The 23,588-nt window shown below is 42.4% G+C and overlaps 1 protein-coding gene across 3 annotated transcripts in view; it reads left to right on the forward strand.

Annotated features, from left to right (window-relative positions):
* STXBP5 (syntaxin binding protein 5) overlaps window positions 1–23,588 on the forward strand; it is a 157,361-nt gene that overhangs the window by 40,126 nt on the left and 93,647 nt on the right. For all 3 annotated transcript variants that reach the window (XM_066615477.1, XM_066615487.1, XM_066615497.1), the window contains exons 5-7: window positions 9,578–9,712; window positions 15,280–15,343; window positions 21,897–21,980. In XM_066615477.1, the coding sequence (XP_066471574.1) occupies window positions 9,578–9,712; window positions 15,280–15,343; window positions 21,897–21,980 (283 nt within the window). The remainder of the gene's footprint in view (window positions 1–9,577; window positions 9,713–15,279; window positions 15,344–21,896; window positions 21,981–23,588) is intronic.

A 23,588-nucleotide genomic window follows, 5' to 3' on the forward strand; every position in this document is an offset into this window, starting at 1 on the left:
GCTGGACCTCATTGCTCACAGAAGCCAGTTAGTAGGCCAGCCATGCCTGCATCTCATTCCACACAGTTCCTGGAGGTACCCCTGAACCTTAGGAGTGGCTTTTGTGAGGCAGGGGAGATGGGACTGGGAAGTTCTCCTACAGTCGTGCATGTTTAAATTCAATCACATAGTCTGGACTTTCTGCACATTCTGCACAAGCAAGGAGGAGAGAAGGATGATGCACTGGGAGCACAGTTCCACCTCCTGCTAATAAAATTCAGTGATGAAGGTCAGAAACTTGCCACAGCAAATTTGCACAGCTTGCAACCCAAACCAAAAGCAACCAGCAATGTATTACAGCATGTCAAGTACTTGACTACTTGCGTTTTTACTTCCTCAGAAGGCAGCCCCCCCCCCCAAGGATAAAAACAGAGGCTTGAGCTGGTAAGGTGGTTTTTTTCTGTTTTAGACATGTAAAGCTAGATATGTCCTGATAGTGATATGGTTTGAATATAAGAGCACTTTTTCTCATAGCATAACAACTTGAATTCCTGATTGCTAAAATCTCTGTACTAGAAGTATCATTATAGTCATTTTTGCTGTATTGACACAAAGATTACTAAGTGGTTGGAAAAGTAACTAGGCTGAAATTTCAGGGTTAAGAAAGGAAGGTTTCTTGTTTCCTATTTTAAGTAAATAACATTTTAAAGGGCATTCTTATGTTAAAACAGAGCTGTTTTCTCAGTTCTAGTGTATGAAGTCGAAAGATTAGGATTAGATTGTACTAAAATCTAGTCTAGAACCGTGGTTCCTAAACTTTTTAGCATCAGGCCCAATTTTTAAAATGATGTTCTATCGCAGGGGTATTAGGTCGAGTAGTGTGCATGGTACTTGCTGAGGGCCGGACATGACATCATTAAACAGGAAGTGATGTCATTACGCCAGAAATAAGCACTTTGTCCTCGCATAGAAATTCATTGGCTGCAAATGACAAGATAAAATGTGCAAATCTCAGTCATATTTTCAAGATATGGGAGGGCACAATTACCCCATGGGCCACCCTTTCAGCAGTGCGAATTCTGCTTGGTCTGCCCCTTCCTCTGTAGCACTCCTTGCCTTCTGTGGCCTCCTACTGTCTGTCCCTCCCAGAGCCTCGGCAGATTTGGTGTTCCAAAAGGGCAGTGCTAGGAAGCCAAATTATCATGGGGGCTAGATAAAGAGCTTCCAGGGGCTGCATCCAGCCCACGGGCATTACGTTTGACACCCTGCTCTATCAGGACCCACCTAGTTTTTTGAGACTTGGAAAAAAAAGTTTCACCTTACCAGCTGCTCAAGTCTCTGTACTTATTCTCTTTACTATGGTGGGGGCACCTTCTGGGCACCTTCATGAATCTCCATGTTCATCAGATTGAGACCATTCTGGTGGCCTTGTGTTCACCCTTTGCGTGGCCTTCGAGGCATGGTTGCCTACTCATGAGTAAACATGCTTGTGTAGCTGTTTCACTTTCCATAGGGCTCAAATATATTTTCCTTGAAAGATATTAGCTTGTTTCATGGCCCACCAACAATCAGATTGTGACCCACAGTTTGGAAAATGTGGATGTAGAAAGCAGATATAACCTCTGTGTGTGTTGAGGGAACCCTATCTCTATGTACTCCCCACACCTCACTGCACCCATTAAGTTCTTACCTTTGGCACCTATAAAAAATGTTTCTTGCTTTCACTGAACACTGTAAGCATGTAAACTTATAGCAGGATGTGCAGGCGGGCAGCCTGAACATTTGAAGATAGTACTTGAATGTTCACAGGAAGCAGCAAGTTAACTTTCTGCCTATGCAAGTTCCATTCTTGAATGGAACTTGAATGAGGGAGGAGGGTCATGCATGTACAGCAGCTGCAAGTCTTACCAGGATGACCCAATCCTTGGCAACTCTACTCAGCAGCAGTCCCACTGCAGCTGGTCATTCAATGAGCCTACTAGACCCATGCCATGAATTTCTCTGGGATGACTAGGAGCCGCCTCCCCCCCCCCCCATTTATAAAACAAAAAAACCTCCTTCCCCCTTCCTGGGCTTCTGCAGTCAATTTTAAGGCAAGAAGGATCTTGACTCCTCCTCCTATCCATCCCCAGCCAAAGAAAATATCAGATGCCCATCTGATCATCCAGTGATCAGTGATTGTCCAGTGATCATCAGTTATCATTGGTTCCTTTCTTCCTATCAGAGATGGGCAAGAGAGCCCACTCCCGCCTTCCCCCCCCCCCCCCGCTCAGATGCAAATACAAACATTAACCCTTCCCTGCCTCATGGCTGAAACCTTCCTGCCACTTGCCTGGTTGGAATGATGGCCCCACAAGATTTTTCATGCTGCAAAAGTGGTATGCAAGCACGCTCAGACACAGACAGACTTGAGTCTGCATGCCTGGGGAGTCTTCCACATGTGACTCACAAGTCAGCAAAAAATGCGCATTTTTGGAACTTGAGTCCAAGTCAGCTGACTCTAGTTCCCTTCCTTGCTAAGTAGAGATGGTGACAAATACTGAAATATAGTGTGAAACTTCATATATATCCAAGAAGTGAGTAAAAGAATTACTAGAATGCTCAGAACTGCATTTGCGGTGTAATAGTATTGCCAAGACAAGAAGTTGAAAAATTTGCTCAGAGGGAAAAAGGCAACCTTTTTATTTAGAGAGAGGCATAGAGGTTCATGTGAGTAGGGCTACTATGAAAGCCTCTTACACTTGTTGCCAATCAGAACATGAAACTAGATTGCCATAATGGAACAGTATAATTCCTCACCCCCAACTATCCAAGCAGTTAATATTGCTGAAATTTTTTTTGCTGAACTGAAAATCTTTGAATTGTTTGCTATGAACACTTCCACATTTTGAAGAATTAACAAACCTGAGGAATTTAATATGTTGCTAAATAAATGGAGGAGAATTGGTGTGACAAAAGAATGCTGAAGAAAAAGATGAGCTTATGACCTAGTTCATAGTAACTTCCATTAACTAACCAGACTGTACATAATTTTATAAAGATGCATCATAAATGCTTGACTATCCATTTTTAATCAGTCAGTTAAAAGTCTCTTAACTACATACCAGCCACTCAACTAAGTTATTAAAATGATGGCTTAATGTTAAATTTAAAACATTAAGTGCAGGACCTTGTCTGTATTTAAGCTCATTTTAAAAAATACTGTGAGTAAAGAATACTTAGCAATTAGAGCACAAAAGTTAGTTCCAAACTAACTCCAAGAGCTACAGTTATCTGATGCATTTTGTGTTTCAAGCTTGTGCATGTGCATGCAAATCATGACTTAAAGCTGCTGGTCTGTGTGTTCCATCTGTTCAGGGGTTTTTTTATGCAGTAGTCGCTCCAGATACACAGCAATGGCCACAATTATGGTTTGTTTTTTCAGACATGCCAGATTATAGGTAGCACAAATCATGGTTTACAGTTTTTTTTTTCATAACAGTGTACCTAGTTTTGGTTGTTTTCACTGATCTTAGATTATGTTTTGTCAATTCAGCTAGTGCATCAAATCATACTTAAAGCTTCCATATTGGTGACTTGTGATGTCTGAATTGGGCCTGACTGTACTGTGAGTACAGCTTATCTTGCTGAATTGACCATAATTTTTTGGCCATCTTTTCCCTGAGTTCTTGATTTCAACTCTTTTCTATTACCATTTTGGGAATTTTTGATGAACTAAGTCCATTAAAATATCTAGCCATTTTGGTTTGATGGGAGGGTGTATGGATGTGCAAAATTCAAGTTGCAAAACTAAGTAGGATTTGAAACTAACAAGTGCCTTGGGAAAATTATTATAGTCCAGGGCTGACCCACTGATAATGCAGAGTGAAACTCTTACATGGAGTTGGAAGACAGTGAATTAATGAGTGTCTTGCATACCACATTTGTCTGCCACCCCTTCCAGCCGGCTTCTGCTCTGGTAATATTCTGATCCATTTCTTACTCACTGAAAGTATATAAGAAGAGGATCCAGGCAGCACGAATCCCCTTCCGCCAGCAGTTTTATTGAGGCCTGGCTTAGCTTAAGTTACCTTAGGGCACAATCCTAACCAGGGCTACTCAGATGTAAGTCCTATTTTGTTCAATGGGCCTTACTCTCAGGAAAGTGTGGTTAGGATTGTAGCCTCAGGGAGTAAGGGAGGCTACAAATAGTGAGATATGTAATTTGCCCCAATCCACTGGATAGGGTATATTTACACTAAGAAGTGTGCTTAAAACTGGAAGTGCTTCTTTTCTGACAGATAGCTATAGAGAGGGAGTGAGAAAAGAGCCTCATCTTAAATATGGGAAGAGGTATGCATTTCACCTGGGGCTGTTTTCTCACAGAAAATGACTGTCTCTTACTCCTTGTTTGTATTTGCTGCGCAAAAAGCAAAACAAAACACACACACCACGGGGGCAAAGAGCAGCTTTTGGAAGAGACCTTTTTTGGTTGGAAGCTAGCTGTAGGGTAGGAGTTAGTCACTCCCTCCCCTGTTCTAATCAGAATCGGATTCCTGAGGCTGATTTTAGTGAAGGAAGAAATACTTTCTGTTTTAAGCATGCTTCTTAAACTTGCATTTAGTTGAACATGTAGTTTTGACCCTCAGTTACAACTGAGTTCAGTGTTATGATAAGGTGTAAGTGCCATAGTAACAATGAACAAAATTAGCCACAAAGTCCTATTGTGTAATTTTAAATTATATAACCTTGAAAAACACTATCACCTCAAGTTTTTTGCTAATCAGAATGAGTTTCTGAAAGTTCAGTAGATTCCAGTTCTGAACTTATATTTTAGCTTTATGAGCTTCAGAGTCTTGCTTTGCACAAATTGAAACAAATTCCTCTACCATTTCACCTTAGCTTATTTCTGGATTTTTGGTATTAATGTCCCGACACATACTCATTTTTTCTACATGCTTCAGAAAATGGAGGAATTTGGATCAGGCAAGAAGATTTGTGAATAGGTCTGCTGAAGCTTGGAGTCAAGCACATGCTTTGCATGCAGAGGGTTCCAGGTTTATCTCTAGTGCAGTGGTGTCCAAACTTTTTGGCAGGGGGGCCACATCATCTCTCTGACACTGTCAGGGGAAAAAAATTAATTTACATTTAAAATTAGAATAAATTTACATAAGTTTACATAAATGTATGTATTAAAGATGAACTTATATGAAAGAATGAAGGTCTTGCAATAGCTCAAGGTCTATAAAAGGTCTTGCACAAAGCAAGACTGGCCTCTCCTTTGCTGCCGCTATTGCATCCCAGATGTGAAACAGCAAACTGTGGGGGGAGCCCTCATCCCACAGCTCATGCAAGAGGTCAAATAGTTGCCCTCACACTGAGAGCAGTTGCATTGGGACAGCGTGGGCTCCAGCAAATCTCCAGAGGGCCAGATGCTCATTGGAGACTGGAGGCTTCCTGAGGGCTGCATTACGAGTCCTGGAGGGCCGCAAGTGGCCCCAGGGCTGGGTTTGTTGCACCGTTGCTCTAGTGCATCTATTGCTATCTGAAATCCTGGAGAGTTGCTGCCTGTCAGGATAGGCAAGAAGAGAACATTGCTCAAATTTTTTTATATTGAGTGTTGGTTTGTAATGTTCAAGTGTTTGCTTCAGGTAATCTTAACTCATGTTTTGAATCCAGGGATCAACAGATTATCCAGCTCCTTTTCAGTCCAGCTTCAAACTGGGATTTGGAATAAAAGCCTCTGTAAATAACCTATGCCAAGAGTGGGACGGGGGTAGTATGGTTCTGCTGATCTTCTATGCTACTTTTGATGTCACTGACTATACAGGTGGCCCTTCATATCCACAGGTTCAGTACCCACAGATTTGAATATCTATGGGTTCTGAACCCATGGGGTGGGACACCTGTACCCCTTTGGAGGCACTTCTGAGGGCTGAAAAGGATGATTTCCAGTTTTTGGCCAAAAACCGGAAGTCATCGTTTTTAGCCCTCAGAATGGCCTGTTCTCTGTTGGGGTTTGGCGGCCTTGGGGTGCCCAAATCCACAGATTTAAACATCTACGGATTTAGGTATCCACAGAGGTTCCAGGAACAAAACCCCCACAGATAACAAGGGACACCCTGTAGTATCTTTCTGGATCACCTGGCCTAGTTGGGTCTTGGACACTGTTTTACAGTGTTCCAATCCCCGCTTGCGGCCTGATTTCAGAAGATGGTAGGGCTCTATTTTCCCATGCTTTTCATTTATTATTATTTGAGAGATTTATATCCCACCTTTCTCATATTGAAGCAAATGTCCAAGGCAGCTTACAAAGCTTCCTAGTAGAGTACAAAGGGAATTTTTTGTACAATAATTGTTCTGTGCAGGCAAGCTTGTAGAACACTTCTCTTCCAGATGGAATCGTTCATGGTGTGGTTGTATCATCTGGCATCTGGGTATGTCTTCCGAGCTTCTAGCAGGAGCAGTTTCAAGTCAGCCAAGCTGTAAACAGTGACTCCTCCTGGTTCTGTTGTCTCATGACAGCTTTTTCAGCTTTCAGTCTCTCATCCAAAATTCAATCAGGACCATTTTCCAACAGCCTTCTAATCAACCACCAGACCACACCTGCTACATGAAATTGCTCAGAAATGTCATCAGGGATTTAGATTTGGGTCTCATCAGTATGCTCAGTCAACTCTGTCTCTTCTTTCTATCTGGCTAAGGAGGCTGTGGAAATTCTGATTTGATGTTTGACAGCCCAATCCTATACATGTCTACTCAGAAGTAAGTTCAATTAGAGTCAATAGTACTTACTCCCAGGAAAGTGTTGATAGGATTGGGCTGTGAATCCATTATAAACTGGATGAGGGTTAACTAGCTAAAATTAAATCTGAGGAGCTATTTGTCAGGAGATGAGCAAATCAGAAAATGGACTGTCATCCTTTTCCAGATAAGTTAGTAGGTGAATCTGGCTATGGTTAACTGCACACTAGTTTCATCTCTGTTAGACTGCTGTTATTAACTGTACTTGGAGCTGTCAGGAACTTCAATTGGTATGAAATGCAACTCCTAGTTTTATCTTGAATGAGGCATTGTGACCATGTCATATAACACCTGTGTTGGTTCCCTGTACAACTTAGAGAACAGGTCAAAGTGCTCATGGTACTATAAAGCCCTTAATGGTAGGACCTAGACTGGGGTGGTCCAACTTCTAATATTGGCACCATCCCCTGAGTGCCCAGACACAGAAATAATTGGTGGTGATGTGATGACATCACTGCCAGTTATTTCCAAGTTCGAAGCTACTGAAGTTACATGAAGGAGGAAGTGGCAGGAGAAGCAGGCGAATGAGAAGCAGGAGGAGTGAGAGGACTTTCTGAGAGTCACCAAAAGAGGCTTTGTGGGCTGCATATGGCCCATGGGCCACATGTTGGACTTCCTGACCAAGATATTTAAACTACTATCTCTTCCTCCCCTTCCCATGCTGTGGTATGAATTCTCCTGTCTCATGAGGTTGCTTTGAATGGTCTTGTTAATGGAATCACTGCTGTTGGACATCTGATTGCCAGCAACTTGTGATGAGGTTTTTGGTTGTGACACCAGCCACTGAAGCTTGCTCCTTATAGCTATCAGGATGGTCCCTGTTTCTGCCTTTCATTCATAATAACTTTCTATAAAATTGGCTTGTGCTGCTGTTGACCCTCTCTGAAGTTCTTTTGCATCTGTGAAATACATTCTATACCAGTGGTTCTCACACAGTTAGCACCGTGGCCCACTTCTTAGAATGAGAATCTGTTAGGACCTACCGGAAGTGATGTCATGACTGCAAATGACATCATCAAGCAGGAAAATTTTCAACAATTCTAGGCTACAGTCCTACCCATACTTACCCAGGAATAAGTCCCATTTACTATCATTGTTAAAAGAATATACATAGTAGCTTGTTAAAAGTACAGGTCTGTAACATTTGCCCAAATGCAGTCACATACCATGATAGCATCAAGTATATTAAAAATAAAATATTGAAATGAATGGGCACCCACCTGAAACTGGCTCACGACCCACCTAGTGGTTCCCTACCCACAGTTTGATAAACACTGTTCTATATTGTTTCCTTTGACTGCAAGAGCTTTCAACCTATGGTATAGATCTGAGTACACTACTGTTTGGGGGGAAAACATCAGAAAAGTCGTGTCACATGTGTGAATCTATTTGCTCTCTTGTCTTGTTCCCATTTTTTTTACAGTATTTCTAGTTCTATCCTGTAGAAAATTGTTCATGATTGCATACAGTATAAAAATAGCTAGTTCCAAGAAAAAAATTCCTGTTTTTTAAAATTTTTAACAAAAATATAAATTGCCACCCAGTTAAGTGTCTAGCTAGAAATGTGTTAGCCAAACAGAGGGTATACAGTGAAGTAATTTGGTTTCTTGATCAGTCTTTGAGATTTCAAAATGAAGTTCTTTTAGGGGATGCTTTAAGATCCCATCTTATACTGAGAGCCAATGAGATGTTATCTTGATACAGCATGGAACCACTAAGGTGTTAATGAGTCAGCTCTCATTTCCATGTATCGTAATGCAGCTAGTCCTGCTAACTGGTAAAGAGGCACTTTTTCAAGTGGTGCTCTTCTTATATTTAGCAGGGAGAGAAAAACAGTCTCTCTTCACCCCAGCAGTGTCTCTAATCAATAAAGGGCACACTTTTTATTTATTTATTAAATTTGATTTTTTTTTTATGGGGGGGCTACAAAATCTTCTTTGATCCCAGGTAGCAGATGCCTTAGCTATGCCACTGGCTGGGGGGAGGTGGCAGATCAAGTGGGTGGTGAACTGTTGGCGGGAGAAGGCAGATTCCCCCCCCCCAATTTGCACTTTTTAAAAAGCCCGGGTGTGATGTCACATCCGGTTGTGACATCACTTCTGGGGCATCATTTTGAGCTATGCAGTGGGCTACATGTTTATTAGCTACGCCACTGCTAAGCTAGAAAGATTTGAGAAACCTAGACTGTGTCTTGTATGGGCTGCAGATCTAACATAACCTGTGTTTTTATGGATTAAGCTACTGTTTATAGAGGTGCCTCACATGAAAGTTTCTGGAGGGGAAAAATCTAGTGGATGTTTCATATTGTCTTATACAAGCAGTCTGTTTACATTAAATCCAGTTAGCATTAAAACTGAACATTTAAATAGTTGCCATTTATCTTCTTAAAAAGAGAAACCAGAACTTTTCTTAGTAAAAACAGAATTTTATTCATGAGTGTGTTAATGTAGTAATGTGTGTACAGTTGTTAGTGTTTGCAGAATCCCCTTGTTCTAGCTCTCCTGAATTGTTTCATTATCTGTCATGATGTTTTGGATTCTAGCACAATTCAATATTCTTTTCCTTTTATAGAGGCACATATTCCTTCCACTATAGGAGGAAGATAATTCAGAGCATTGCTCTGACGACGGGTTTGGGAAATGATCTTAATTGTACGTTACTGTTTTTTGAAAAGTACAGATCTAGCTTGGATAGGATTGAATTATCCAAGTGTGAATTTAAGTATGTTCCTTCTTCCTTGATATTGTGTGTGTGTGTCCATGTGTCATCTTAAGATGTCATCTTAATTCCATTTCTCTCCATTGTTCTCTTTCAGGATAACATTTTGCCATCTGCCTTTCCAGAGTAAATGGCTGTATGTGGGCACTGAAAGAGGAAATATACACATTGTCAATGTGGAGTCCTTCACTCTCTCAGGCTATGTCATCATGTGGAATAAAGCCATTGAACTGTGAGTATGGACTAGTGCAGGGGTTCCCAAACTTTTCAGTATCAGGGCCACTTCCTATATTTTACAATTATTTGCGGACTGAAAAAAAAAGTTTTATGAATTAATTTGATATGAATTATCATATCATAAATGAATAAATTTTACTTGGATCTTTTTTGTAATCAGCATGGTATGATTCAGAACAAAAGAGAAATGTGACACAAAGAAATAATGATGTGCTTAAACTTAGAAATGATATATAATGAGTAAAAATGTCAAATATTAGCAAATGCTCTGACCCAAAAAAACTGGTTGCTGCAGACTGGATAAAATCTTGTAGCAGGCCAGATGTGGCTCCCGGGCCATAGTTTGAAGACCCCTAGTCTAGTGAAAGCATAAGAACATAAGAACATAAGAACAGCCCCACTGGATCAGGCCATAGGCCCATCTAGTCCAGCTTCCTGTATCTCACAGCGGCCCACCAAATGCCCCAGGGAGCACACCAGATAACAAGAGACCTCATCCTGGTGCTCTCCCCTACATCTGGCATTCTGACTTAACCCATTCCTAAAATCAGGAGGTTGCGCATACACATCATGGCTTGTACCCCATAATGGATTTTTCCTCCAGAAACTCATCCAATCCCCTTTTAAAGGCGTCTAGGCTAGACGCCAGCACCACATCCTGTGGCAAGGAATTCCACAGACCGACCACGCGCTGAGTAAAGAAATATTTTCTTTTGTCTGTCCTAACCCGCCCAACACTCAATTTTAGTGGATGTCCCCTGGTTCTGGTATTATGTGAGAGTGTAAAGAGCATCTCCCTATCCACTCTGTCCATCCCCTGCATAATTTTGTATGTCTCAATCATGTCCCCCCTCAAGCGTCTCTTTTCTAGGCTGAAGAGGCCCAAACGCCGTAGCCTTTCCTCATAAGGAAGGTGCCCCAGCCCCGTAATCATCTTAGTCGCTCTCTTTTGCACCTTTTCCATTTCCACTATGTCTTTTTTGAGATGCGGCGACCAGAACTGGACACAATACTCCAGGTGTGGCCTTACCATAGATTTGTACAACGGCATTATAATACTAGCCGTTTTGTTCTCAATAACCTTCCTAATGATCCCAAGCATAGAATTGGCCTTCTTCACTGCTGCCGCACATTGGGTCGACACTTTCATCGACCTGTCCACCACCACCCCAAGATCTCTATCCTGATCTGTCACAAACAGCTCAGAACCCATCAGCCTATATCTAAAGTTTTGATTTTTTGCCCCAATGTGCATGACTTTACACTTACTGACATTGAAGCGCATCTGCCACTTTGCTGCCCATTCTGCCAGTCTGGAGAGATCCTTCTGGAGGTCCTCACAATCACTTCTGGTCTTTACCACTCGGAAAAGTTTGGTGTCGTCTGCAAACTTAGCCACTTCACTGCTCAACCCTGTCTCCAGGTCATTTATGAAGAGGTTGAAAAGCACCGGTCCCAGGACAGATCCTTGGGGCACACCGCTTTTCACCTCTCTCCATTGTGAAAATTGCCCATTGACACCCACAAGCAATTGTCTAGTGAAAGCAATTGTTCATGTGGACATTGTGTCTTTTCTGTGTTTTTGATGGAAAGATAGCACTGATTATGAATGTTTAATTTTTGTGTTCTGCTGTGAAATTTTTTTTTTATACTTATGTTTATGTCCTGGAAAAGTATCACTGCTGTTACAAGCATGGGTGAAATCCAAAGAGGTCTGGGATTTCATTTTTTTAAGTTGGTCTGCTGAGCCTAGTGTTGAAATGCTAGCGGAATAATTTTCTAAATCTTTTACTGTCTGCTTTGGAGAAAAGTACATAATGAGCTGTTAAAACTTTAAACATACAACTTTGTGTGGCTAAAATATTTGGTACCATGTACGTATGTGCTATGTATTCAATTTCTCATAAGCCTGCTCTTATGGGTTTCACTATTGCTTCATTTTCATGTGATTTCAAGCTCTTTAGCTGTGTAAGTCTATAGTTCATATAACTGGAACTTCCTCACCTCTGACTAACTTAGTGTAAACATTTCTCTGTTGCTCTGAAATGAGAATCAGTGTCTTCCGCCTTTCCAGCTGTGTGTGTGTGTGTGTGTGTGTGTGTGTGTGAGAGAGAGAGAGAGAGAGAGAGAGAGGATTGCAAAACGTTCTCATTATTAGTATCCATTATCTCTAAGAATGTTGTCTGTATGGTCTTTGGTGATGGTGGCGGCTTCTCTGTTTCTGTGACCAGTCTTCCACCTAGGAAAACTCTTCCCTAATTTCATATTGGACATGCATTGCAGCCAGTACCTCCCATACCATTTTCTAAAACAGCAGTTCTCAAACTCACAGGGAGTTCAAGACTGCAGATAAATTTTGACAGGGGCAGGGGAAAGGCAGTGACGTGATCCACAGGAGCACATCACTACCAGGCTCGCAGGGGTTTTTTAATAACTTATTCCTGCCCACAGCAGTCTCCTGGGGGTGTGGGGAGCCCAGCGGAGCCTTCTGCAAGACTGCCTGAACCTTGAAATAATATTTTAAAATGCTATGGCAACCCACTTCTGGGTCACAATCGCAAAACCGGAAGTGGGTTGCAATCACATTTTTTTATTACTTTGAGGTGTGGGCAGCCTTGCAAAAGACTCTGCAGGGCTCCCTGCACCCCAGGAGGCTTCTGTGGGCAGGGGTAAGTTTTTTAAAAAGCCCTGCAAACCCAGCAGTGATGAAATCCTGTGGATCGTGTTGCTGCCTTCCTCCCTTCCCCAACCCTTAAAGTGCCAGAGACACTCATTCTCAAGCTGGTCCAGTTTGAGAACCACTGCCCTAAAAGTCTAGCCTCTGTAGCTAGCATTTTGTGGCAGACTCTTTGCTTATCACAGAATCTCTTCCAGCCCTGGATAACCGAGAGGGAAGACTTACCTTTCTTTGTATCAAAGACCCATCTTGGATGTGAAATGCAAAGTCTGTCTTATTTTACAGTGGAAGTGCTTGCAAATCAAGACACAAACAGGTCTGGAAAAAATTACTAGGTGTTGGCTTATCTTCTAGCCAGCATAATATGGTACGAGCTGATCCTGAGGTGTATTAGAATACAGTCGACCCCCAGTATCCATGGAGGAATCCATTAAATCTGCAGAGCACCCCAAACCAGCAAATAGAAGTGCCTTTCAAAGTGTTTGGGAGGCCTTCATATATGTGGGGAGGCCTTGCATGACCTACCTTCAGAATACCTCCCAGATGCAGGGCCTTTGAAAGGAATTTTATCAGGGGTTACAAAGTTTCTTTTGTGCCCCTTTGCGAAGAGAGAGGGGTGAAACAGAGTGAGGAAGGCTGGTGACGGGCAAGCAGAATAGGGGCAGGGAGGGGCAAAACAGGGCAGGGGGAGGATAGAGACAGCTGGAAAAGTCTTTGAAGCCCAGGTCTACCAACCCATGTGGCATCAGTAGTGTCCCCAATATCCCCAGTCATGGTAGTGTCCCCAGCAGGCAACAAGTTAGAGTAGATAGGAAAATATAAGATTCTAGGAAATTTCTGGGCCCCCTCCTTTGGCACCAGGGCCCCCCTTTTGACCCTGGGCCCAGGTACAAATTACCCCCTTTACGCCCCTCTTCTCGGCCCTGCCCAGATGTGACCAGAAGTCACTTCCAGTTGCATCCGGCATCCTTGAGGCAAACATTAATATGTGAATTACAAAGCTGCTACTCCTCAAACTATCCCTTTCAGGCATCAAGATAGTGTAGTGTTTTTTTTAAACCCAACTTTTGTTGATTATTAGATTTGTTGCAAAATCCTGCACAAACAAGCTAATTTGCAGTTGGTGTCAGAATTTTTGGTACTTTCAAGAAGTGTTGGTTGGTTTGCTTGGTTTGCTATGTGACAAAAGTGTGGTGACAATATTCTCACTAATGCATTCTCACTGTAAAATACCCCTTACTGCTTGGGGCTTTATACACAAGTATAAATTTTGTCTGAGGGAAAAAATTCATGGATCACTGTACGTGAATAGTCAGCCATTTTTCATAAAGGAACTTCCATCAATATATGCCATTGCTCCATAAACCTTTAGAGATACAAGAATTAATTAATGTGTTACAGAAAACACCCATGATAGCTTACCAAAGACTGGCATTGGTATACTATGAAACTATCTTTTGTCAACCAGCATAGATCTTGGGGCAAGAAAAACTTTATTGTAATCACTGAAGTTACTGAGATTGTAACTTTCAAAGATTTAAGTTGATCATAATTGTAATTAGAAATTAGATTAGAAGCTATTTTTATTTTGGGAATAGTGTAGTTAGTTTTGATGCTGTTTGTATGCTGTTTGTATCCAATTCTCTAGCCCTTGAGAAAAGGGGGGGGGGATAGAGAGAGAGTGCATCATATGCATGCATCATACAGTATGCAGAACATGGCCGGATCATGGGAGCTGATCAGACTTGCTCATGAGATTTGGATATTATCGGTACAAGGGTTTGCTTATCTAGGGCAGCATTTTTCAACCGGTGGGACGTGGTGTTGTCCAGTAGTAGTGCGCGGGCATTCATCCAGGCAGCACACTACCTCCCTGGGACTCCAAAAGTGAGGCAGGAGGGTGGTAGTTCGGTGTGGGAGGGTGAAGTAGCTCAGTGCGGAGGGGCAGCCTGCGGTCTTTGCTCCAGGCACTACAGGGGCCAGGATCGCCTCTGGGAATAGTTATGTGGCTTAGTGATTGTAAATGGAAGATAGGTTGGTAAATCTGTTCTAGGCTAGACTACACGTTAGGACTGGCATGGATTTGCTCCTTCTTAACAAATATTGTCCTTAAACAATAAATTGATGTGGTGTAGGTCTTCCTGATGTTACTCTCCAGGATATATGAATATGATATTTCTTAGTTTTGAATAGTGTTACCTTTAGAACTACCCCAAAATGTGTTTACATGTTGTGAATCTGTGAGTGAGAGTGAGTGAGAGAGAGATTCAAAGAAGTTTTATCAACAATTAAATATTGGTAACAGTTGCTTTAGATGCAATTGTGGTAAATCAAACTGGTTAATGTAAAACCCTTTTCTGTCTAGATGGCCTCAATTCTCCCCCTACTTGGCATTTATATAGTGTTCTTTGAGTATGCAATGTGCTTCACATGTAGAACCGTGATGTAATCTTTCATCACAACTACTATCCCCATCTTGCATCTCAAACTGAGATGGAGTACCTTTTGCAGCGCCATTTGGGCTGAAATCCTATATACACCTATACACACTTTCTTTGGAGTAAGCTGCATTGAGCACAAGGGGACTTACTTCTGTGTAGACATGCCTATGGTTTAGCTGCAAGTGAGTTTGTCTCTTAGGACACAAGTTTCCTTGAGGCTGCATTGCAGCTACAGCAGTGCTGGAAAGTGGATAAGATTGGGCCCTTAGCACTGTTTTCCATCATCTTTCTTTGCATGTTCATTCTTTGGTGCTCTGTGTCTAATTGAACTTGGTGCCTGCTTATCTATATTGTAGTGGAGGTGTGTGTAGGCTGTAGGGATTGTAACATTTTACGTAAAAATATTCTTGTCTTATTTTTTAAAATTAATTTTTACATTTTCAGGTCATCAAAGTCTCATCCGGGACCTATAGTCCATATTAGTGACAATCCTATGGATGAAGGCAAGGTATGTTAAATTTCATAAAGCCACTAAACAGCTGCTTGGGTTATCACCCTTCTTAGTGTTTAAAGTATGGTAAAGTATTGTAGTTAGCCCTTTGGAGATACTGGTCTGTAAAAAGGAAATGCTATGTGATAATATTCGTGAAAGAGCCATATTTATAATTAAAATTATGGCAAACTGACAAAATCGATAAAATTATACACCTGAATGAAGTATTTTATTTCTGCTTTATAAAGTAGCCCCCTGTGTACACACTTGTGGATTATATATAGTTGGAAATTCCGTAGAGCAGTAGTTCTCAAACTGGGGCGTTGTAACGCCCCAGCCAGAGAGCCCTGGCCTCTGCCCCCTTAAGAGGTGGGGAGGGGGGAGGCAGCAATGTGATCACCAGGTTTGGATCACATTGGTTTGGAAAGGCATAGTGGCTTGCTGAGACTTACCAGAGCCTGCAGCAGCCTCCCAGGGGTGCGGGGAGTACTGTGGCAGCCTCTGCAGAACTCCCCAACATGTGGAGACACACATATCAATCGCGACCCACTTCCAGTTTCGTGATCGCAAATCGGATATGGGTTGCAATTGTTATCTGTACATTCTCCACACATTGGGGAGCCCTGCAGAGCTGCCACAGTACTTTCCACACTCCCGGAAGGCTGCTGCAGGTTCTGGTAAGTCTCAGCAAGCCCCTGCACCCTTCCAAAGCGACGTGATCTTGGCAGTTGCATTACCCCCCCCCCCCAGGAATGTACATCGGGGCTCAAACTCCCTGTGAGTTTGAGAACTGCTGCCAAAGTGTGGTGGTAGAAGCTTTTGGGAGATGTGACCGTGAGCAGAAAAATCATTGTTAAGGAAAAGGGTACGGATACTCCTGTTCCCTGATGTTTTTGCACACTAAATTCGACTCTCACCCAAGCTGTTTCCTTTCTTGCAAATGGCATCAGGCCACTATTATATATAAATGTGCTTTTGTAATGTTCTAGAGCAGTGGCTCCAAAACTCTTTAGCAGCAGTATTCACTTTTTAAAACAAAAATCTATCGCAGTGCATCATGACACTCCAGCCTGAGAGCCCTGGCCTCTGCCACCTTAAGGAGTGGGGAGGGGGAAGGCAGCAATGTGATCACCAGGATCGCTTTGCTTTTGAGGGGTGCAGGAGCTTGATTTGATTTACCAGAGCCTGTAGCAGGCTCCCAGGGGTGTGAGCGTATGTAGGCTCCCCAACATGCGGAAACATCCAAAATAAAAATCGCAACCTACTTCTGGTTAGCGATTGCAAACAGAAGTAGGTCGCAATCATTATTTTGGTTGTCTCTGCATGTTGGGGAGCCCTGGGAGCCTGCTGCAGGCTCTGGTAAGTCAAAGCAAGCCCCTGCACTGCTTGAAAGTGACACGATACTGGCGATCACGTCACTGTTTTCCCCCATCCCTCTCAAGAACTTACAGCAGGGCTCAAGGGTTTTACTCAGGGCCCTGAGAGTTTGAGAACTGTTGCTCTGTCGGGACCCACCTAGGTTTACCAGGCTTTAAAAAAAAAAGAGAGATCTAGAAAGAAATATTTTATTTATGTAATAATGACCAGAAAAACGTCCCTCAAACTTTATCTCTCTGTATTCACACATGCTTGCAAACTGCAGGAGCGTAGCTCCTTGCAGGCCAGTTAGCAACTATCTTGCAAACTGCAGGAGCTGAGCTCTTTGCAGGGTAATTAGCAGCTACAGTATCTGACTTTTCAGTAGCCTCAGGGCTTGAGGCAATTAGTTACCTGATCTTTCCATCACCCTTTGGTGACTCACCAAAAATCAGGTTGCAACCCACCAGTGGTTCCCAACTCACAGTTTGGGAACCACTGTTCTAGTATTTTTCAGTTTTCACTTACTGAGTATGCAGTCATTTGGGATATATTTACTACTAATACTTAGCAAAAAATTTCATTTCAGTAACTGTGTAATTGGGAAGGGGGATCACAACATATACAAAATTTAAATATGGGTTCTCAAATTCATTAAACATGTATGAGCAAGGTTTATATGAAACATAAACATCATCTAAGTGTTTAGACTTAGGCCCCATCCCCAAGATATCTCATTATGTATATGCAAGTATTCCAAATATGGAAAAATCCAAAACACTTCTGATCCCAAGCACTTCAGATAAGGGATGCCCAACTAATACTGTTCCAAAAATACAAATTCTAAAACCTATGCTCAGAGCACAAATGCTTACCCTTTCACTTTAAATTGAAATATCTGACCTATTTTATTCATATAGGTCAGTGGGTCCCAGCCTTTTTTCACTTGTGTACCCCTTGGTAGCCTATTTTCATAAATCGTACTCCTCATATTAGCAAAACGTTTGTAATTAATTAAGTCGCTTACGGGAGCCCCATATCTGCAGATCCCATATCCACGGATTCAGTTATACATGAATGAAGTCTGGGCCCCCCCCCCCAATGTGCACACTCCTGCCTGGAGGGCTTCCCCAGGCCTCCCAATGCCTTATAAAGCATTAAAAACATCACTTCTGGTTTCTCCGTGAAACTGGAAGTCACGTGATTTGAGCTATACCGCTCAGTTTGAGCCTGGCAGATCAGCTCAGACTACGCTCCAGAGACAAGGGAAACAGAACTCCCCATACCTCCAGGGGGTGGGAGGTGGCCTCTGGACTGTGGGAAGGGGCATTGGCCCGCATCCATGTTTTCAGGTATCCACGGGGGCTCCAGAATGGAATCCCTGCGGATTTGGGGGCACACCTGTACTTCAAATGTATATGTTGTAACTGTAAATAAATGCCAGATGCAAGGGAGGGCACCAGAATGAGGTCTCTTGTTATCTGGTGTGCTCCCTGGGGCATTTGGTGGGCCGCTGTGAGATACAGGAAGCTGGACTAGATGGGCCTATGGCCTGATCCAGTGGGGCTGTTCTTATGTTCTTGTGACCTGATAATGGGATTAAAAAACAATGGAATAATTTTTATAAAACCACAAATATTTTATACACAACAAATGTTCGGTGTGATCCTTAAGCTTATTTTGTGGCACATAGTTTTTTTGAAATCACGTTCAACTGATACAATACAGCATGGCTTTTCAGGCCCTGGCCTCTGCCCCCTTAAGGGGCGGGGGCAGCCTGGAGGCAGGGAGGAGGCAGCGACATGATCCCCGGATCGCGCCGTTCAGGGGGCTGCAGGGGCTTGGGTGCACCCCCCAGGGTGTGGGGAGCCCAGTGTGAACCTTTGGGAGGGCTCCCCACAGCAGTGAAAGTGAAAGCAGAATGATCGCTTTAGTGGAGGAGGGGTGCGATTCACTGCTGTGGGGAGCCCTGCCAAAGGTTCACACTGGGCTCCCCACACCCTGGGGGGTGCACCCAAGCCCCTGCAGCCCCCTGAGTTGCGCGATCCTGGGGATCGCGCTGCTGCCTTCACCCTGCCACAAGGCACAAGAGAGAGCCCTCTCCATCAGCTCCATATCCTTGTTTGTATAGCTGGCATGTTTTGTTTGTGAATGCCACAAGAGTAAGGAAGGATTCATGCTGCCCTACACAGTGGGGCTTAGGACAGTCCTCATCTCCTAAACACAAAAACCCATACTTCAGGTACTGTATTCATTGCAGTATTTACTCATTTAACCTGTCTGAAGAACTGAAGACTCTGCCTTTCCACTGTTTTGCACCAAAGTGTTAGGCATGTCCTGAGAAATTCTTAGTGATTGATCACTTTCCACAATAAGTTTCAGCTTTTTTACTGTGCTTTTACTTCAGCTTTTTCAACCTCTGATCCATGTCTGACAATACATGAACTGATGAACAAAAACTAGCAGTTGGTTGTTCCTTAGCAGCCAGCTAATTGCCTTCCTTCCTGCCTTGCCAGCCCATTCTAATTGAGACCTGTCGTTTTCTGCCATTATTCAATTCTTTTTTTGAGTATCCATAAAAGTCCTGGCAAGTACCCCTGGGGGTACACATATCCCAGGTTGGGAACCACTGGGTTAGGCAGTCATCCAGTGTTTTGCGTATATAGGCATGCCCCCTTATTCGTGGGGGTTCCGATCTAGAACTCCCCAAAGATAGTTGAAACCACAGATACGGGTGAACACCTATCTCTGTGGACCCAGGGCCCCCCTCAAGAGATGGGGGGAGCTCTGCTGCCCTTGCCTCTGGAGGCGCTTCTGAGCTCTATGCGTAAGTAGTTTTGGCTGCATCCGTCCCTGACCTCTGCCAAGCTCAGACTGAATTCTGAAAGCGAAAAAATGCAACTTCCAGTTTCACAGAGAAATCAGAATTGATGTTATAAGAAATAAGGCATTGGGAGGAGGCATTATAAGGCATTAGGGAGGCATTGGGAAGTCTGGGGAAGCCCTCTAGGGCAGAACTCCCCTCACCTCTGGAGGGGTGCACGCTGGGGAGCCTGGACCCGATTTGTGGATAAGTGAATCCATCGATTTGAAATCCATGGATATGGGGGTTCTCCTGTAGTAAGTGACATTTTTAAGTTGTCTAATTTTTCATATTCTTTTAAATGGAATTTATTTAGTATTTCAGAATGTGTTTGAGCAGGATTATGTATAATTCATACATGTTAGAGAATCATCTGATAGTCTGATACTAGAATTTTAAATGGATATAAAAATATTGGAGATATTTGTATAAAAGAGCTCACGTAGTACCTTTTTGAACTGTGCAAACCAAATTGGAGAAGATTATTCCAAAGCATCTGTAGTCATTTTGTAATGGCTGAAGCATAGCTATAATTTAATACCTTTGATATGAGACTTTATGATAAAGAGGGCTATTCTATTAGATGCTAATTTTTCAGTTCTGGGATTTCTCAAGTCAGAGATTTTTAGAATTTCTGAGAGCTGCTTTTATTTCTTGAATAATGAAAACCCCCCTTATAATGTTTATATGCACCCACATGCATTTCACAAATGCACCCAATCTTTCTTTTGGTTTTGTATGGGAAAAAAATGGAATTTTTATCCATTTCTCTTGATGGATCACTGTATGCAAATGAACATGCTCTCGTGTAGTGACAGAAGATTATTGCTTGAAAGACATATGTTATGAAAGGACTGCATCTGTCTAGCCAGCACTTTTTTCCTGTTGTCTTTGATTCTGTTGCTTTCTGTTACTGAATCTTGATTCCTGCCTAATTGCTTTTTTTCAAGTTGGGTCCAAAAGTTGTTTGTTTGCAGTAGTCTGATTTCGTATCAGATATTATAAAACGTGAGATCTACACAGCATGCAGGCTCTGGGTATTATGCAGCATTCCAGACAGTGTTTTGTGGTCCACTTTAATTATCCCAAGCTACAAAACAGAAAATTATTATTTTAGATCTTATTTAAATATGAAAAACACCTAGTGCATCCATTCTAGACTGTACCACTTCAGATTCAAGGTGTGAGATTCAATTTGAATCCTCCTTATTAAAAAAAATGAATATGGCTCCCTGTCTTCTAGAAGGAATTTGCAATCTGAGAAGTGCACAAGAACAATGCTAGCAAAGAGCTGCTGGAAGAGACACACTGTTAGAATGGATAGCCATGGTTGTTCTGCTAAAAAAAAAAAAAGCAGCTCAGAAGTGTTTCTTTAAATGGTGTTTCATGGCTCTGTTTAAGAGTTGAGGGACAAGCTTCCTGCATACTGGGAGTGTGGTTATGAAGCTGCATTCAGAGATATAATAATGTATAAACTGGTGCAGTCTAGGATGCAGTGTGCCTAGTGCTTTTTTTTTGTACATCTGAATTGGCTCTCAGATATTTTTTCTTTGCACATCATGGCAGTAATTTTTAGTACTACATGCTATAATTTAGGCTAACTGTGAGGCGAAGAACTGTAGATGGCTTTGCATACTCTCAAGAAGAAGAGATGACAAACCAGAGGGTGGTGGGGCAGAAAGACAGGGGGCAAAGCAAAATGTGTAAAAACTACTTCTGAAACCCCAAATAATACTTCTCCTATTTGGAGCTGGTTTAACTATAAGAGGAGTAATCCAGTGATGCAGACAAAATAATATGCAGAATAATTCAACTCAGTACATTTGCATAAACGTCTTTTCACAAGCTGGAAGAATCTGCATAGACAGAGCAACCACTCTTCCCTGTGTTGGCTTTCAGTTTTATGGCATATCTTTAAAGCTACTTCTGTTCAAGTTTGAGTAGAGTCACACAATTCTAGTTGTATTACCATGCAACCAACCAAGACCATGAAGTTGTTTAAAGTATGCTTCAGTTATTTGAATCAGTCATGTGGTGACACTGGGGACCATAGTGTTCCTGCCTAATCCTGATTTATGTAGATTTTCTAGTATGTTGTGAACTACCATAAAAGAAACTGCTTTGAGTATTGGAATCTTGAAATCAGTTGACATGCAGAAAATGGTATCCTGTCTTGGTATGCCTGGTATCAATATCGTGATTATGTTTCGCTTTATTATTGTGCTTGTGTAGTTATCCTAAGCACCTGCATACAGCAGGTCTTCTAATCAAATCACACACAGTTAAGTACTAGAAGTAACATTTTTTTGACCCTAGAAGAATAATACATTCTGTTGTGATTTATTACAGCTATTGATTGGTTTTGAATCTGGGACAGTTGCCTTGTGGGATCTCAAGTCAAAGAAAGCAGATTACAGATACACTCATGATGAGGTAACTGAAAATCTTTCCTCTGGCAGATGCTTTGTTGTAATTTTCATTGAGTATATGAGCATTAATTTAGTTTTACTTTGGGCACATTTAATGTAGCCACTCTTTTAAAAAACAAAACATTTACATTTGTCTATGTAAGTGCATATGTATGAGAGTTTTACAAAGGTAGGGATGTTGGAGCAGCACATGGGCATTCTCTGTACCTTTCCTATGTCATCTTGATACATGACCAGGGAAGCTGTTCAAGAGACTCCATGACTTGATAGAGATCTAAATGATAGGAATGCAGGAGTTGGGAGTATAATTCTATAGCTAATAAATTTGCGTATCTTATATAGCAGTGTTCTTCAGCCTGTGGGTTGTGACCTTATGGGGCCACAAAGCGTCATTTGGGATTGTTGCAGCATCCTTTCAAAGCCACTGAAGTCAAGAGGACGGAGTTGCCCCCTCAAAGATGCGTGCTGGCAAGTGACTGGACAAGGCTACCCCAGTAGAGACTCAGCTCTCTGGATTGCTTCCTCTCCCTTACCCCTCAGTCTCTCCACTAAGTTTCCCCAAACATGCCTTGTCCTCTGCCATTTTCAAAGCAGAATTGCTTGAAGACCAGTATGGATCTTCTGAAATCTGAGTTGGAGAGCAGCTGAGTGGGACACAGGGAGCTCAATAGGGCAGGTGAGCACTAGGAGAGGGGCTGGCAGAGGAGAGGCACTCTTTTGGGGAGCCATGAAGGGGGCCCCAAGGCAATAGCATGGGTTGGCAGAGGGTGAAGCAAATGGGGGGTGTGCTCTCTCTCCCCCTCCCTCATTTACTTTCCTGAACCTGACATCTTCCTCCACCCAGGAAGTCTAGGTTAGAGAAGCTCCTTATTTATCTTCCTCTAATCTTACGACATAAATAAGGGCTCCCCTGTCTCTTTTTGAGTTGCCAAATGACAGCATTGGGCCACTTTTCTACGAAACATTTATACAGAAGTTTAACCCTGGGACGAAATGTGTTAACCATGTTAGAACTTCAGCCTATAAAAGACTAGGTGCCACAGGCTCAGCACAGTTTAGAACAGGGGTGTCAAACATAAGGCCTGGGGCCCATATGCGGCCCATGGAAACTTTTTATCCGGCCCTCAGGCTCTCATCTGCTGAGCAGTGCTGTGGTGTTACTGCTGAAAGGGCAGCCCACATGAAAATTGGGGTCTCTCATATCTTGAAATATGATCAAGATTTGTGTATTTTCTCTTCTGTTTGTAGTTAATGAGTTCCTAAGTAAGAAAAAAGTGCTTATTTTTGGTTATGACCTGTTTAATGACATCAATTCCTGCCTAATGACATCATTTCCGGCCCTCAGCAGGCATTATGAATGCTATTCAGCCCTCAGTATGAAACAAGTTGGACACCCCTGGTTTAGAAGATTAACCCTTTTGCCCCCAGGCTGCAATAGCAGCAACTTATGTAGAAATAGAACAGTAGTGTTCCTTTAAGTACAGCAACCCAACAGCTCTTAAATACAATCCCCCCACAGAGCATTCCCTTCTTCTCAGCCTTCTAACCCTTCCTGTAATTGGTTGCACACTGAGGATAACTGAAACCTCAGATACTAGATCTATGGTTAAGG

This window comes from Tiliqua scincoides, chromosome 1 (genome assembly GCF_035046505.1).
Source record: "Tiliqua scincoides isolate rTilSci1 chromosome 1, rTilSci1.hap2, whole genome shotgun sequence".
Taxonomy (NCBI): domain Eukaryota; kingdom Metazoa; phylum Chordata; class Lepidosauria; order Squamata; family Scincidae; genus Tiliqua; species Tiliqua scincoides.